General features: G+C 36.3%; 1 protein-coding gene across 1 annotated transcript in view; it reads left to right on the top strand.

Moving 5' to 3' along the window:
* FAT1 (FAT atypical cadherin 1) overlaps positions 1-18,618 on the top strand; it is a 114,662-nt gene that overhangs the window by 38,372 nt on the left and 57,672 nt on the right. Inside the window, exon 3 of the mRNA XM_045552343.1 lies at positions 12,831-13,145. Coding sequence (XP_045408299.1) covers positions 12,831-13,145 — 315 coding nt within the window. The remainder of the gene's footprint in view (positions 1-12,830; positions 13,146-18,618) is intronic.

An 18,618-nucleotide genomic window follows, 5' to 3' on the forward strand; every position in this document is an offset into this window, starting at 1 on the left:
GCCTGGGCAATACAGTGAGACCCTGTCTGCACAAAAAAATAAAAATATAAAACTTTGCCTTCAATGGAGGAAATTAAGAACAAGGATAATATAAGAACTACTGCAGTTATTCTCTATTTTTAATTTTTCCAAATTTCATTTTTTTTTTCTTTTTTAAGAGTCAGGGTCTCACTCTGTTGCCCAGGCTGCATTACAGTGGCACAATCATAGTTCACTGTAGCCTCGAACTCCTGAGCTCAAGCTATCCTTTCACCTCAGCCACCTGAGCAGCTGGGATTGGAGGCACACGCCACCAAGCCTGGTTCATTTTTGTGTAGATGGGGTCTTGCTATGTTGCCCAGGCTGGTCTTGAACTCTTTGCCTCAAGTGATCCTCCCACCTCAGCCTCCCAAAGTGCTAAGATTACAGGCATGAACCACCATGCCTAGCGTTTTTTTTTTTAAATGAAGACACATGACAGTTATTTGAGATTCACTGATCTATTATATAGTCTCTTAATGTCTCCAGTGAGAGTTATGTCTTCATAGTCTCTAAACTGATGAATTAGCAACAGTCTTTCTCTGCCTGTTTTAACTTTGTTTCCAAATACTTATGATATTTGTTTCCTGTTTGCTTAAAATACTGCAGGTTAGGTCATTTATATGTGTGCACCATAGTCTTGGTTATCATTGTTCAGTTTGTGATTGTATACTGGATATTCTAGGAGATTTGTTGAGTCTTAATTGTTTACCTCTTAGTTTTAGAATCCTGATACATACAGGGGTGACCTGTCTTTTGTGATTTCAAAAATATATATAAAATTAGAAATCTTCAGTTATACAAGTATGTCACACCTTTCTTCATTAAAAAAAAAACAACAGCAACAATTTAGAAAGCAAGTAAATTAGAGGATTGTATGTATTTACAAATTAATGGTTTTCCTTAACAAAGATTCTTAGTAAGGTTTAAATAATCAAATCCTGCAAAACACTTAGTTTATTATTTAGGGATATTTGACTTAAAGTGTTTCTTAGCATAAAAAGGCATATTAGAAGTTTCTCCTAGATTATCAGTGTCAGTTGAATCAATTCATAACTAGATTAGCTTGACCTAACTTTAGTTTCCAAGCTCTTACAGGTATTGGGTTTGGCAGCAAATTGTATGTTAAAGTAGCTGAATGTTGTCTGTAAATAATTCCTCTTCAATTTGCAAAATAATTTGAATTTTTAAAACTTAAAACTACTTTGTGGTTGAAATAGAATTTAATGGAGAAACAAGTTTGTTTTTTTTTTTTTTCATTTGATCAAAAGTGGAGGGTTGAGTGAAGGAAAATGCCACCTGCGAGTGGATGGGAAAGGGGGAGTTTATACAGGTCCATTACCACAGACACCAGCAAGTAAATGGGATTTTTATTTGCTTCAGTTGGCATTCCGTTCACTTTCCTTTTTGCATAATTGAATTGCATGTGATTCTTAGGTTTTATTTTAAGAAAAATAGTTGCAGTTTTCTGTATTTAGAATCCGTTTTAGAAGAGCCCAAACAAACCTTAGAAAAAGGAAAAATTGCTCTTCTACCAGCCTTGTGCATTCTAGGACTCTGGAGACAACTGTCTCTTTGGCAAGAGCTCTGTTTATACAGTGACCAGTGTAGTACTTGACTGTAGCAGGAGGAATCTCATTCCATTCCTTCTTTAGCAAGGGAGTGCTTTAAGGAGTTTGGCATGAGGCTTAGTCATTTCAACTGACATTTTCATCACTGAATAGTGCCTTGTCTTCCAACTGGAACATACTTTGCAATACAAATGCCTTAGGCAGTTGTTATTCAGCTTATGAAAACCTGTAAGTCTCTCTTAATGTTTAAAGGTTGCTTTTACATTTCTGAAATTCCTTAAGTTCTGCTGATACACTTTAGATTAACCCTTTATATGTATTGGTTTTAAAAATACATATTTATATGATGCATATATATTTTTTCTTCTAGAAAAATTAGAAAATATTAACACAAAGAGGAAAATAAAATTCATTCATCCCTATAACGCATCATTTTTCGTGTATATCCTCTTCTTTTTTCCCCCCCTCACAAAATGGAATTGTCATTTATTTTTAAAAATTGAGTTATTACATGTTGCATGATAAAATTCAGGCAGGAACTCATAACCTACTAAAGGATTTATTTGGCTCTATGTAAGAGATAGTTATAAAATAAATGGAAAATAATTTTTAAAGTAACTAGTTGTTAAAATACTGTGTTTTCTTTTTCTCCCTGCTGGTCCAGGGAATAAATTACTTTTTTATTTAACAGTCTTTCCCATATGACCTCATTTTACTCTTGTTCATTTCTTTAGCACCTTGTACTTGGCACGTGGTAGGAACTCATTCTGTGTTTGTTGAATAAATTAAAGCAGTAGCAGGTGTAAATCACTGATGCCAGGTTCCAGATTAATTTCTAACAGGATCCAAGCTACTACAAACAACATTAAAACCTTGTATATGAAGAGGATTTTATATAAGGTATAGTTTTCAAAAATCTATTATTTTAGTTTTGAGGACTAGATTAAAAAGTCATCAAGATTTCTTTTCTAAAGAAGAAAACCCAATTCCTTAAAACATCAATTTTGATCTGCCACAAAACTTTTATAACTGGTTGACAATTTAGAACTCTGGATCTACCACCTACCACGTAGTGTTTTAAAGATAATAACAATGACTATTCATAACTCAGGATATTCTCACAATGATATTCAGTATTATTGGTATAATGCCTTATACCTAGTATGTTTCGTTTAATGCAAATTTAGCCTTTGCATTGTAATATATAAAGATGATATGACAAATATGGTAACTTTCTGAGTAAAGAACAATGTTGGATTCTTTTTTTTATGCTTTTTTCTTTTTTATACTAAAAGAACTTAGTCATGTGGTAGTCTTGAACTTTGTACAGGGATCTGTTTGCAGTGCCTTCAGTTGAGTTTATAATTTATGTCATTCCTTTCACCGTGGACAAGTGCTGGTAAACTTTGGTTGATGTGTTGATTTTTTCCCACCAACAGTGATGGATTTATGAAGATCACCTGCACAGGCTTATAGGGAAGGAAGTAGGACTTGAGAGTCTGACAGGGCTGTTGAATCTTTGTTCTGCTACCCCACAGGAATAGCACCTTGGTGGTGATAAGTGTGAGTTCTGGAACTAGTCAGCCAGGTTTGGGATTCTGGCTTCTCTGCTACTAAAATTGGGCAACTTAGAACAACTCACTTAACTTTTGAGGCATAAACAAGTTATTAGATGTAAAGCACCAAGATGGGTAACTGGTAAGGTAACTCACTTAGTTACTTCGTTGGTTAATTTATTACTGCTATGATGATGAGTAAATAACTTTATATCAGTGACTTTTCAGCCCTAAGCCTCTGCTTTTGAATATGGAAAATGGGGAAAGACCAGGTTGATTGTGAAGATTAAACAATATGGCATATATAAAGCTTTTGCCAAGTGTCCTTGTAGTACATATACGGTGGGACAAGTAATCAACACTGACATTGTAAATTCTTCTAAAATTTTAAACAAACTGCTAGAAATATTGCCATTGATATGTAAAATATATTCTGTGTATTTTAATGCCTCCAAAATCTGGCTGTCTTATGTATGTAGTTTTATCCAGTTAATAGGTATTCACATGGTAACTTTTGATACCCAAAGATGATCCTCCTTAAAAAGATAGCTTATCCATAAAAGCTCTCATTAACAATATTAATGATTCTGATGTCGAAATCAGAACTTGGAATCATTCCTCAACAAAGCGTGAAAATGTGGTTTAGCAGAGCTTGCCCTGGGAATGACTCTGCAAACCTAACGAAATCCCTAGGCTTGAAACATGATGCTTAAAATCTGATTATGAACTTAATTAATAAAAGTTTTAGTAAGTTTGCAAGTCGGAAAGCTTCCTCAGCTAATTTTAAAGTTATTGCAACAACTTTAACTGAAAGAGTTGATACATATGTATTTTAATTAAAATGATTTAAAAGGCAATCTAAATAATGAAAAAACAGAGTGATAGTTGCTACATAAAAAGCTTTTCCTTTAATCGTTAACTTATGACCTAACTCTGGGCATTATAATTATAGAATTTTCTATACCTAAAACTTTCTAAGTAGTTACATGTCTAAATACTTTTAAGTGTTAGTTATTAAAACTATAAGAATATCCATTGTTATACATCTACTCAGATTAAATGAAACACATACTTGGAAGTGAAAGGACATGTCCTAAGAGGGAAATATTAAACAAGAAGGTTCTACTAGCAAAACTTTTAAAGATCTGTTGATACTATTTGATGTTTTATTGTGTGCATTTTAAATATAGATTTTAAATCCATTGTTATAAAAATTTACACATTAATAAATATTTTAGTTCACTGGATTGATTGTATTGTCCACTCATTACCTTGTTTATTCCAGACTTTTTTTCTCTACACATATAATTGTGTGTGTGATTTTTTTTTCCCCTCAAACAGCACTAAACAAAACTGAGACCATATTTTATGTGCTTTTACACAGATTTGTATTTTCACCTACTTTGTATGTCACTGACATTCTTCTATATAATTAATACACACATCTTTGTTTTAAAGCTGTATATGTACCACCACATATTAAACCAGTCCCTGTTCTCTCCTGATGAAATGGTGACTTCTTTAACCCAGATTCCCAAGTGCTGGGAAAACAGCAAAACCAATTTTTTCCATCTGGCCACTACATTTTTGCATTCCATTCAAGTCAGAACTTCTGGTGAAATTTGTTCTCTGTGTTCAGTTGCCCCTTAAGCTTCCCTCCAATTAAAGGACAGCCAGAGATTCCGAAACATTTAGCATGATTATCTGGAGCCAGACTTTTTGGGATTGAATCCCAGTTCACCACTAATGAACTATGTGACTTTGGACAAGTTGTTTACAATGTCTCAGTTTCTTCATCTGTGAAATAGGGTATGATCATATTACCTACTTCTGGGGGTTGCTGTAAGGAATAATGAGTTGATATATATTAATAAGAAGTGATTAAAATAGTGTCTGGTATATTAATAGTGCTGTAGATGCATATGCCGCTATCATACTGTCATTGTCATTATCGGTTCACTGAGTTTGCTCTGGTCCCAAATTACAAATGGCTTCCCCCAAAATGACACTCATGGCAAGTCATTGCTTTGGAAAGATTGGATCATGGTACTGAGTAGCATGGCTTCATTTAAATTGGAGAGGTATCAATTATACCTGATTTACTCTGTTTTTACCTGTAAGAGGGCAGAGAGGTATCTGCGACTAGCAGTTTGCTTGGTAATGACTCATTTTCTTTTACTTCTTTTGACTTTTTTTCTTTCTTTTTTGTTTTTAAAGAGACAATGTCTACTGAGTTACCCAGGCTGGCCTTGAACTCCTGGGCTCAAGGGATCCTCCTGCCTTAGTCTCCTGAGTAGCTGGGATTATAGGCATACAACACTATGCCCAACAATTTTGACTTATTTTTTATTATCAAAAGCATGGAATATTTACCTTATTCGTGTGGTCTCAAGCAATTAAAATTGTAATTATTCTCATACATATATACACATAAATAGAACAGTCTGTTTTAAAAGTACTAGAATTTGTTTTTGTTCTTTTTCTGCAAAATAAACTATTAAACATTAGTCTTTACATTTTCCTTATGTTTTATGACTGCCAACACCAGTGAAGTAAATAGTAATTTCTTGTTTACATCAGGTCAAAGGAAAGTGTAAATTTTAATTTTGGTACTGAAAGCATTTTTTCTGTGTCATTCACTGATGTGAATAGCTATTTAGAATTTTAAATGCCTTCAACTTAACAGACTCATCTTTTTTCATTTCTTCCTATATTTTAGTCAACAGTAGTAATACAACTTTGCCAATTAATGGCAGAAACAAGCAAGAACATTAAGTGTATATTTACATTTTTTTTAGTACACACACGATCTATTGTACTAATATTTCTAAAAGAATTCAAGGGTTTTGACTTACTAGATAATAGGCAAAACAAGTAATGATTTTTTCATAATTTACAGTACATTTAAAAGTTAAAACGCAGATGCTTAATTTTTGAATTAGATTGTTATTTAAATCTGTAGCTTTACATAAAAAATTTCTTATATACACATTAGAATCTCTCAAGGTATCATCAGGATATGGAAATATTAATAACATAAATGAGATGAGATTAGTTTTACAGAAGGAAAGAAACATTATATATTATAAGCTCTGATAGATAAGCTTTTAAAAAAATTTAAATAGATTTACAGGAAAATTGAGCAGAAATTACAAAGTTCCCATAGAACTCCCTAGCCCTACCCCACACACAGTTTCTCCTATTGTTCACATCTTACATTAGTATGGTACAGATGTTAACAATTAAACAGTATTGATAGATTCTTAAAGTACATAGTTTATTTAGATTTTCTTAGTTCTTGCCTAATGTACCTTCTTTTGTCCAGGACACCGCGTTATTACATTTAGCCATCATGTCTCCTTAGGCTCCTCTTGGCTGTGACTGTTTCTCAGAGTTTCCTTATTTTTAATAAATATCTCTTTTTCAGCACTTGCTTATGAAGCATCCACTATTTCCCCGGCCTTGAGCAAAACAGATCACAAATCTTTGCCCTTAACAAATTTGCATTCTAATAGGGAGCTTAGTCTACTTTTAAAATTTAATTTTAAGGAAGAATTAATGTCTCTGAGCAGATTAATGTTTAATATGAAAATTCTGAAGCTTCTGATTTTTCCACAATTACCAGAAAATATTGAGTAACCATTTATAGATTAATTTCAGAAACCACAGATATTGGGTCTCTCGTGTGTGGGTGGTATCCCCATTCTTTTCAATATTGTTTTTATATTTGGGAAAACACTTATTTCCAAAAGAGTTATTCTGGACATGGAATTGGAGAAAAGATCGGTTAGCTTGTTGTTGCCTGTAAGGAAAATATCACCAAAAATTATATTTCACATTTAAGTTTTTCTTGTAATTGACCAAAGCAGATTTCATACAATTGCTGCCTTAAGCAATTGTATAAAAAGTTTTAAGAAAATGCATGTGACATGGTATATCAGAAAGGAGGGTAGGGTTTGCAGATTAATGTTGCTGGGTTGTTGCTGATTACAAGTATTGAGTTGGAGTAGCTGAAGAACCAGAAGTAATAAGGTTTTGTTGAAAGCTTTGGCATTAAGGCTTGATAGGGGGCCAAGGCCTGTTAAAGAAAGAAAATAGGAAAATTCCAGGAAGAAAGGTGTTCCATGTGGCCGTGGAAATTTGAATCAGTTAAATTATTTTTGGCTGACATATTACCTATGATTTTATTTTTGCCTTGAAACCATCTTGCTCCACCTGTGTCAGTGGAGGGAATGCTGGCCTTTCCTCTTCAGGGACAATATTCATTAACAGCAACATAGCCATCAGTGGTGGGTAGTAGAATTAGTTATTCTTGGAAACCTTTACTTACTTTTGAACCATCTATTTGAACAACTCCAAAACCTTTGAATAATCAGGCTATGGGAAAAGAACATCAGTACCTGTTTAATTAAATATATGGACATTAGTGAACATATCCACAAAGAAATTTTGCTGTGAGCTACACTTTCAACTACATTGGTCAAGCTCTTTTAGAAATTACATGGTTTTTTTCCCCCCTTAGGTCTAGTGCTTCCACTGTATGCATATTTAAAATCAGTTTCCATAGTGACATCTGGTGGTAGTTCTGAAATCCTGGAGACTATGTTTGGAATGATAAATATTTTCACTTAATAGCTCTAAATTTCTGACTTCCTTTAAACTTTTCAGATTATTAACAACTTTTCCTGAAAATGTCTCCATTGTATTCTCAAGACTGGAAAGCTAGGCATTTATTACTTTTGTAATGCTTCATTAAAGTAAAGGGATGATTGCTAATAGCACTGCTGAGTGGGACATAGAACAAGCTTCTCTAAATTTGTCTTCTCTGCTCTGAACATGCATCCTAGCATCACACAGGAGCATCACTACTTGGCCTCACTGCTTGTGCATTGTAGCCTCCTGACATGAATGGGGGTGGTGTTTTCCTGGCATTCCTCTCATCTGGCTCATCCTGGGCTACCGCCTTGCCCTCTTTTGCAGCCCAGGCTCCCATATCTGCTGGTTGCATCCTATTGTTGCCATTTCAGAAAGTGAAAGAGGAACTGGAAAAGAGGACAGAGGTGGCTGAGAGGGGAGAGAGTCAAGACAGAAGGAGGCCACAGCAAAGAGTATGGGGTGGATTGGATGCACGTGCACACACACACACACACAAAAGATGAGGTCTTGTTTTGAGTATATGTTTAAGAAAAATGTCTGTAAAATCTATAGTTCTTTCTGGTTTCTTATTTTTTCTCCAGGAAGAGTGAGTACAAAATGTAATTATTTAAAGTTGATTGGTAGACAATTCTGGATTAAGAGAAATAAGAGTGGGGATAGAGTTTTGAGAAGGAACACAGTTGTTTGATTCACATCCAGTGATGGCTATGGCTAGGAGTTTTTAGTTTTATTTTTTGTTTTTCTTTGTTAAAGGTACTAATCAGAAGTCTTACCAATGGAAATTTGAAAATCTGTTTCTCTTTATGGGATTAAGGTAACTGTTAAAGTTACAGAAATCAATTTATGATCCGTAAATGCCAGTTGTGGCTTTAGGAAGGATTAGTAAAAGAAGGATGCTAAAGTATAGGGACAAGGACCATAGTGACTTAAAGAATAAGCACTGCTTCTGGTCAGACTTCCAGATAGCTGGTGTGTTGGTCACCTCAGAAGCCAGGACTCCTTTAAAGGATGGCTTCAATCCTGATGACTCCTGGTTAAGGAGGTACCTTACTCTAAACTCCCTTTCGCTTCCTAAAGTTGGACAAATCATTTTAGCTTTTTTTTTTAACAACAACAGTATAGCACTGGAAGATTTCCAAAGGGTTCCCAGTCTAGTTCTTAATTCTGAGATGGCTAAGGCTAGATCTACTACTGGTCTTTCTTCGCAGATTACCCAGACGCTTACCTAGCCCTTCCCAGACCTTCTTCCTGCTCTGGATTCAAGATGGGAAGCTTGAGGCTTTGACCTGTGATCTCAGGCTAGTGCGATTTGCCCACTTCAGAAGCTTCTGCCTGGGAGTCTTGAGGAGCTATATCTTACAACTGAAAAGACAACAAAATAACCCTGCATACTTGTGGCTTCTTTCTACCCACTTTATGTGTATATGACGGTTTTCGGCAGTTAATAGAATAGCGCTTAGGTACCCTGACACTCTATGACCAAACAGTCTTCAGATCCTCTCCTCTCCTTCATTGTCCTTTAGGCATGAGGGGCACCATTATTTCAGCATTTGAAAACTCCTTGTAGTTGTTACGGTAATAGCCCCGCTGTGCCCTTGGTGCTGGGGAGTGTCTGACGGTGATGCAGTGGGTCAGGGCACAGCCTGCTCGGAGACCCTGAGTTCTGGAGGAAGACTGTCCCCTTCTGACCTGGATCTCACTACTTGGACTCTTGACCAAGACCGTGTTTCTTAAGCACTGTAAGGCTTAAGCAAGTTTCTTGATTTATCCAAGTTTCTCCTTCCTCATGTGTAAGACTGGGATGAAAGTCATACAACTTCTTTGTTCTTTAAATGATTTAATGCATGTAAATCATCTAGTGGAGTGATTTGGCGTACAGTGAACACTTGTTAACATCCTCATGGTGAGTGTGAGGGTATGGGTTAGAAGAGGTTATTCAGTGTGCCCTCCTTTCCCTTTGGCAGCTGAAATTCTCTTTATTTTACAGCTCTCTATAAATTGTACTAGTTTTTTTTCTTTTACAAGGGTATAATGACTAAAATATATAAAAACATAAATATCTTAGCAGTCACCATATGGTATTATAAAAGTACACTGTTCATGAATTCATGAAATAGTAACATTGGGCATCTGACACATTAATATTTACTATTTTAATTCTTAATACAATTCTAATTTTCTGCCATGTTTAAATAGAGCCACTTTATTTTCTCACTTTTTATTGTAGGTAATATCCAGAGATTACCAGGGTGGGAAACTTCCCTGCTGACTGTGGCTAGGGGGCATGTAAAGAGGGATGCGGCGCTGTCCGCGTGCTCAGGTGCTGGGGAGACAGGGGCAGTGCCCAGCAGAAGGCATCTCACAATTGTGTGAGTGGTCTGGACACTTACAGACCAGATAGAACGTGATGCAACTAATAGCTGTTTTTATCTGTGATTGTGCACTTCCCAATATATCTCCATTTTATATTTCTTTTTTCCCCTTTACCTTGAGACTATAGAGAAAGCTATTGTGTATGGACGAATACTGATGTGTAAAACAAATGGATGAAATATAAAGCTTGACTTTTCTGAGTTACCACATTAAGTTTTGTGTATTCCACTTTTGTCTTACAAGCTATAAGACAGACGAGGAATTTTGCTGGCACTGAAGTCAGAGACTTGTGGTGTCTAAATTCCAGCTCTGCTGTTTACTATGACCCAGAGAAAGCTCCTGATCGCTCTAAATTTGAGCTTTTCATCAGTGAAATGGAGATAATAGCACCACATATGTAGGCAGGTTGGATATAAAGATTAAATAAGACAATGCATGTAAGACACTTATCATAGTGCCTGGCATGTAGTAAACATGGAGCAAATTGTTTTTGAATGCCTGTGAATCACATTTAGAGGCACACATTTTTAAACAGTGGATGACAGCATGATTTATGTGAGGATTAGAACTCTAAAGAGGTGAATAAAGGCACCAGGTACCTGTCCTCTTGAAATTTACTAATAACACTTTACCTGTCAAACAAATTTTATTGCATTTTGATGAAGTTGTAGAATACAGAGGAACATATGTACATTGGATTTATTAATATGTTATTCTCCTAAAGAGAACATTCTGCTATTCCCTGACTTCCTTGTATCTATCAGTGGATGGGTGTGATAAATTAGAGAAATGGTGAAAAATTATTCTTTCAGACTGCAAACAGATATAATTTTACTAATTTAGCAAATGGATTGAGTATGCATAGATTATGTTTGGGTCAGAGAAAAAGGGAAGTGTGTTTGACTTTATCTTCAGTTGTCTGTTGTACGGAGTGAGCGTTAGCTTCTTTTTATTTAGTTATGAGGCTTTATTCCATATTTCTAGAAGTTGTATTATAGATCCTTTTTGAGGGTTCAGTGAGAATTAATGATGCAATACTAAATAATAATGCTTCTGAATGGCAGTAGACATTCATTTTATGATAATTTATTTCACATTTTGTTACTTGGTTACATTTTTAACTTTTAAGTTATAAGCTTTTTGGGGAGTGTTAGATATGACAATCTTCCACTCAAAATAAATGAGTTTTCATGATATTAACAACCTCAAATAAGCAAATTTTTAAATTTAAGTCATGCTCAAAAATATGAAATACATATTTCTTTTTGTTTGAGAAAAATAATTTCATTTCTGAGCATAGATGAAATTGATATTTGTTATTTTTCTCATAGTATTTTGCGTTGGATGGGAAACTTTGGTGATTCTAAAGTTGTACAAGTTCCAAAGTCCAACCTGGACCATGGTGTTGAACACAAAAAGTATCATTAGCTCAGAATGATCAGGCCGTGAGAAAAAAGGCAGTAATGTATTTTGGGAGCCAAAGGGCAAGATTACACCATGATTAAAAAGGTGGGATTTGCTGAAAAGAAATGGATATTTCCACTTTTAATCACCATGAGAGGAGGTCAGTCCTGGGATTAAGTACGGTTTTGACTGGTTTCAGTGGCTGGCCAAAAATTAGATGCTCTAACCCTCTTCTTCATAATCATGTAATTTCATCTCTTGCTAGTTGACTTAATAAGAAATGTGTCCTACTATTTCTTATTAAGACTTAGTAAGAAATGTGTCCCCCAATTGAAGACTTTTCTGTACCAACTGCAGTTAATATATTTTTACATTTCATTCATCTATTTAATAAGTAATTATTATGCTTTGTGTAAGGTGTGAGGGCTACTGGTATTTGAGAATGAAGTGACTTCTGCCGTTTTGGAGTTTATAGCATAATTGGAGAATTTATATTTTTATAGCACACTGATTATCTTCCCCTTTGTTTGAAGCGATGAAATGGAAGAGAACTGAGCAGTCCATTATTCTGGACTTTGAAAGGCTATATTCTCTTTCCTCAGCCACTGTGAGAAGGAGTGTGTGTACAGACTATGCCGTCTCGAGGAGTATTGCTCCGGCCTCTTTCCTTCCACGGTGGCAGTACTGGGTCACAGGAATGCAGTGTGGGGAGCAGGGACGCTAGACTGCGGGGACTCAGATCTGGGTTGTGGCTCTGGTGTTGTCCCTGGCTTCCTGATTAGCTGCTTGGAAAGTCACCAAATCTCAACCAACCATAAATTTCACCTTTGGACAAATGAAGTATTGGACCGTTAGATAATCTTGTAGTGCCCATCCCACTGACTTCTTTTGAGATTTAAGTGAGATAATATTTTTAAAGCACTCCAAATAGTGCCTAACACCTAATGCTAACAATAATAAATACTTTTATAGCCCATATTATGAGCCAAGTGTTGTTCTAGTTATTTTTATGTGTATTTGTTCATTTAATCAACCTATGTAGAAGAGTTGTTACCTCTATTTTATAGGAGAGGAAACTGGGGCACAGAAAGGCTAGATAACTTGCTCAAGGTCATGCAGCTAAGTAAGTGGCACATAAGCCCTCAGTAAGTCAGCGTAATTATCATTAGGCTGACACTTTCTCAGAGTAGCAGTGTTTTTTGTTTTTGTTGCTGACATGCTACTTGACAGTTTTCTTCTTTTTTCTCTCTAGGTGTCATAGAGACTTCTGATCGACTGGACCGTGAGTCAACCTCCCATTATTGGCTAACAGTCTACGCAACCGATCAGGGTGTTGTGCCTCTTTCATCATTTATAGAGGTCTACATAGAGGTTGAGGATGTCAACGACAACACGCCACAGACATCAGAGCCTGTTTATTATCCAGAAATAATGGAAAATTCTCCCAAGGATGTATCTGTGGTCCAAATTGAGGCATTTGATCCAGATTCTAGCTCTAATGACAAGCTGATGTACAAAATTACAAGTGGAAATCCACAGGGATTCTTTTCAATACATCCTAAAACAGGTGTGTGTTAATACTATTATATGGAACGTTCATGCTTATACTCTCCTATATGGGAACAATTAAGAATTAGCATTTATCTTTTGCGTAATTTAGTTTTTGATAAATTATTTTCCTTTTGAATTATTCAAAACAAGTCTCTATTTTCAGATGAAAATGTCGTCCAAATGTGTGTTTTTTTTCTTTTGAGTTTGCTTTTATACATCTATTGTATGATTTTCCTCATTAGTAGAGTTTCACTTCCAGGTGAAAATGCAAATATTGTTATTTCAGTAATAGCTCCTAAATTAGTGATATATTTTAAACTTACAGCAGAGTCTACTGCTGCTAAGAATTTGAATTTTCTTAACTCAGCGTTTTGTATAGAATATCAAAAGAGTTTATTTCACAATTCAGTAGTTTTTTAATGTTCTTTTATATTTTTCCCATAGAGCAGCTCTACATCTCTGCAGGTGGTAGGGGATGGGGATTAAACAGTTTTCACACTGGCAGTGGTTACTTTCTTAAACTGACACCTCCATATTTTTCCTCCTAACTTTTTTCTCTTCTCAATGTTGTGACCCCCTGCTGCCAAGAAGATAGCTCTGTGATCCCAAAATCTTCTTCCAAAATCCTTATAAACTTCTAATCTTTGCTTTCTTACATTTGACAGTGTATTATTTTTAGTTCTTAGTTCTCTTGTATTATTTCACCAAAAACAATGTTCAATGTAGTTATCATTTTGTGAATGATAACTTAGTCCTCATTTGTGCTGTGAAAACTTCCCATGTGGAAGTTTGATTTATTGATCAGAGTTAAAGTTTGAACCACCATCTGACATTGAGAAGACAGTTTATTTGTAGGAAAATAAAACTGTTTATCAAATAGATTACTGGTCTTAGACAAAGATGTGTAGTTATTCAATAATTGTCGGTAGAATCTAATAGAAAATTCTGAAGAAGGAGATTTATTTAGTACTTTATATACCTCAATCATGTCTTTGCTTATTATGTTTTTCCTTATTCTAGGGTAATTGGTCTGTTCAGTTACTGGGGTAAGTCAGAGAAATAATATACAAAAACCAAAATTAAGGAAGCAGCCTCAGCTTCTTTGCCAGTCTTTGCTATCCCTTTTGTTGTGTCATTCTTATTTCCTAATTTCTTTTATTGAATTTAAAAGGAAGCAATTCTTAAAGTGGAAAGAAGCTTGAGTTTAAGATCTGTATAACAAATGCTTATAGAAAGGTAGAGATCATGTATGTATGTAATATTTTGTTTCTCGAAAAGGATGTTAAAATGTTAGTTTTTAAACCTCTTGTCAGCATATTTCAACCTGACATTTTTAAAGACTTTCTTGATTGTTAAAAGTAAAAACATAAGTTTAAGATTTATTTTGAATGTGTTAGTATTTGCTTTTCACTTTGAGATAGTTACTCTCTACCTTTGGACAAATTCTGATGAGTTCCTCTGATGAAGAAAGGAGGGGTGTTGGATTTAGAAAATTGGTAATTGATTATTAAAATTGAGCCTTAAACACATTTATATAGGAGAGAGATTTACAGGGGCTGAGAGTTTTTTCTTTTGGATGCCTTCGGGGTAGAGTGCGGGATGCTGGGCCCAAGAAAAGGGGCTGGAATTAAGACAAGAACGTGCAAAACTTGAAAAAGCTTCTGTAAATGATTAATGAAAGACTTGTTTTAGCATGTGGTTGTACACTATTTTTACTGCACGAGTGTTAACTAGGTTCACCCACTGTTTTGTGAAATAAAGCAAAAGAGCTAAGAATTAAGAGCTGAAAAATTATAAGGCATTGTCAGGTATAAAATAAGAAAGAAGTTTACAAGAATTTTGGAGGAGGATTTCAGAATCCACAAAGTCTGCCTTTCTGGTGGTGGTCACAGACCTTGAGAGAGAGAGAGAAATCTAGAAGTAAAAGCCTTGAGGTGGTGTGAATGTGAGGGGAGAAAACAAAAAGCTACTCAAAAGAGTTTTTCTCCGATTCTCTTCCTAAACTACAAAAATCATCAACACAGAAGATTTCTGTGACCGAATGTGTAGGGGCTTTCCCCACACACCAAGCGGCGGACACCAGCTGGGTGTCCTTCCATTCAGTTCTGAGGCTGTCTACCTGGAGGTGGCCTCAGATCCCACAGGTAGAGGCTCGGTCCCGTGAGACTCTGCCCTCCCCTTCAGATACCAGGCGCAGGTCTGGGCCTCTGCAACTTCTGACCAGCTCCATGTTGGGTTTCCTATGACTCCCTCTTGGGGTCTGATCAATTCGTTAGAGTGCACTCAGGGGAACACGTTAGTTTACTGATTTATTACAAAGAGTATTTTAGAGGGTATAAAAAATCAGATGGAGAGGTACATAGGGTGAGGGTCCCTAGTGCAGGAGCTTCTGTCCCTGAGGAGTTGAGGTGCACCACGTGGGTAAGTTCTTATTCATCCTCCTGGACCCTCCCAGAAGCTCTCCATACCCCATCCTCTTGGGTCTTTTATGGAGGCTGCATTGGATAGACTGATTGATAACCTTGTCAAAATGTGACTGGACAAACAGGGTATGATCTTATACTAATAGACTGGGGAAACCTAGCAGGCCTGTCTGTTCAGATGCTGCTTGGCCTCTCTGTGCAGCATTCCTTCCTCCAGGGTATGGGACAGGACCCCTGTTGGAATGAGGGTCTTATGACCCACAATCAGATTAGAGTCCTGCCTCAGGCAGGAGAAGGTCAGAGAGAGAAAGCGATTCTGTTTCCTCTGAGGCCTGGCTCTGAGGCCTAAAGTGCCCCAACATTACAACAAAAGACTAACAAGGGTTATGGGAGGGATGAGCCAGGAGCCATGGTTGGAAACCTGTATATATATGTCATAATATCACAGGTAGTAATTCAAGAACATAATATTATTATGTATTATGTCTGTATTAATATTGTTGGATGAATTAGATTTAAAAAATGCTTTTGTTTTTCATCTCTTCTTTTAGATCAAATTAAATTCTCTGTGAAGAGATGGAGGGGGCAAAGCAATAAATGCCCTTTGAAATGTCTGAACAAAGAGTGTAGTTCTGGGCGTAATATATATGTGAGGAGAAGAAGCAGAAAGAAACTTTAAGGCAGTTACATAGATTGGAGCTGTGGTTCTTCCTGGGCCCTCTGAAGTGATGCCATCAGGGCTGTGGTCTGACAGCTCCTAGAAAAGATGTCTGCAGGGACTTCTTCACTCTTCTTTATCTTTGGCAATAATAAATCCCCTCCAGGAGCCCACAGCTAGCTCCCAGCCCTGGCTGGAAAGCACGTGCACCTGCTGCCAGGACAGCAGGAGAAAATTCATTAGGGTGTCCAAAGAGGTTTTCTTTTTTGGTGAGACGAAGGCAGGTAATAGTGGAGAATAACTGCAGTTAGTACACAGGAGCATTTCTTGTGAAGTACGTTGTAAACCGAATGGTTAATAAAAAGTCTGATCATTCCACAAATCACCTAACGTCTCTACAGATCAAGAAATAACCATATTTTAGTATGGGCATTATTAAAGAACATGGTAAATGTAGCTTCACAAGATCTGTTTCTAGATGATTCTTCTGCCCCAACACAATAGAAAATTTGGGCGTGATCCTCAGAGCTCACAGCGTACATGCCTCATCTTCCTCACAACCTTTAGAGCAGACTGGTGTTTAATAGTAGGCCAGCACTGTGGGGGACTTGACTGTGGAAGTGCTTGTGATTTACTGACCCATCACACTGCCTGGAGACCCTAAATCATGTCACTTAATAATTAATGGCTGAGTGAGATGATCACCTGGCTGGAAGTTAGGAGATCTGAGCTATAGTGAGGCTTTACCTCTGGGATCTTGGGGAAAACTGGCTTCCAGGTTCTCACATTTTGTAACGCGGGATAACTGTTTTGCACTCCTGTTAAGACTTGTGTATGCAGAGTGCCGAGCACCCAGAGTCATTTATGGGAAAGGTGCCACAGCCTCTTCCACTTGCAGGTGTTGTAGTGGCTCTGTTACTGTTTATAAGACAATCAAGATTTTACTAGATTAATAAATTTGTACATCTCCTTTGGATAAATAAATTTGGTAGAGTGAAGTGGATCTACTTGCTTCTTAGTGGCAGAGATAAAATTGGGCCCCTGGTGATTATCATAAATGTCCAGCAGACTAGAGAAAACCTAGATTCATCATCATTCAAAGGATTTGTTTATGCATCAGATACAGTCATGTGTCCCTTAACAACAGGGATACATTCTGAGAAATGGGTCATTAGGTGATTTCATTGTTATACAAACATCATAGAGTACTGAAACAAACTAGGTGGTACAGCCCACTACACACCTAGGCTACAGACCTACAGCATGTGGCTATACCGAATACTGTAGGCAGTTGTAACACAAGCATAGGTATTTGTGTGTCTAAACACATCTAAACATAGAAAAGGTAAAATAAAAATGTGTTATAATTTTATGGGGCCATCATTGTATATGAAGTCTGTCTCTGTCCAAAGTGTCCTTAAGTGACGCATGACTATTTAGTGAGCTTTTCTACTCTATATACAGCACCTTAAGAGAGGCTTTGAAAATTTGTAGTATGCAAAAGTGAAATAGCAGAGAGAAACACACGTGCACAACAGAGTGTGGCACAGGCTCTGATAAACGTGTCTGCAGAGAGTGGGAAACAGACCGACGTGGTGGGTATAATTGGGAAGAGGAGGCCCCTTGGGAAAGTTATTGGGCTGATTTTGAAAGTGGTAAAAATAGACTGATGGAGAGAAGGTAGGGGATGTTGGTCGTGTTGGGGGACAATTTGAAGAAGTGTTGAGAATTAGAGACCAAGAGATAAGTTAAATGAGTGTATGGGAAACAGCAACACTATCAAACGTTTCTATCAAGAAAACTTGAACACCAGAATAAGTGTTAAAGATAATATTTGTTATATTTATAAATAATGACCTATTTTAAAGAGTCTATGTATAATCCCTTGGGACATTTTAAATTTAAATCAGATGACCTCATTAAAAGTCATCTCCTCAATACCTTTCTCTTCTTTCAAAGTATGATAAAAATATTTTAAAAACAAAAATACTTCTTAGGACTGAGTTTAGTGATTTTTATGAACTTTGGGCTCTAAATGACAAGTTTGAATGAAATTTTTGGAATGTTTTTTGTCTGCCAGTCACAGTTTTTGTGCTAATTATGGTGCCAGGAGCTATCTTCTACATCTCAGACATTTCTTATTTTATTGTTTATAAGTAGGGTTGGCCGTGGGTTTTCTTTTTAGGGTGTACAAACAAAAGATTGTATTCAGTTTCTTTTTCTTGATACATACACTTCTGTTGGCACTGTAAATTTGTATAACATTTTTAGTTGATTATGTACAATATCAGTTAGGGTAAATTTGCTTCTTTTAACATAAATTGTGCAGTCGCTCAAGGTGGGAGAGAGACAAGAGTGTAGAATGTCAGATTGTTTGGAGCTTCAGCAGCACAGCCCTGGCAAACCAG

Source organism: Lemur catta, chromosome 5 (assembly GCF_020740605.2).
Source record: "Lemur catta isolate mLemCat1 chromosome 5, mLemCat1.pri, whole genome shotgun sequence".
In the NCBI taxonomy this organism is placed as follows: domain Eukaryota; kingdom Metazoa; phylum Chordata; class Mammalia; order Primates; family Lemuridae; genus Lemur; species Lemur catta.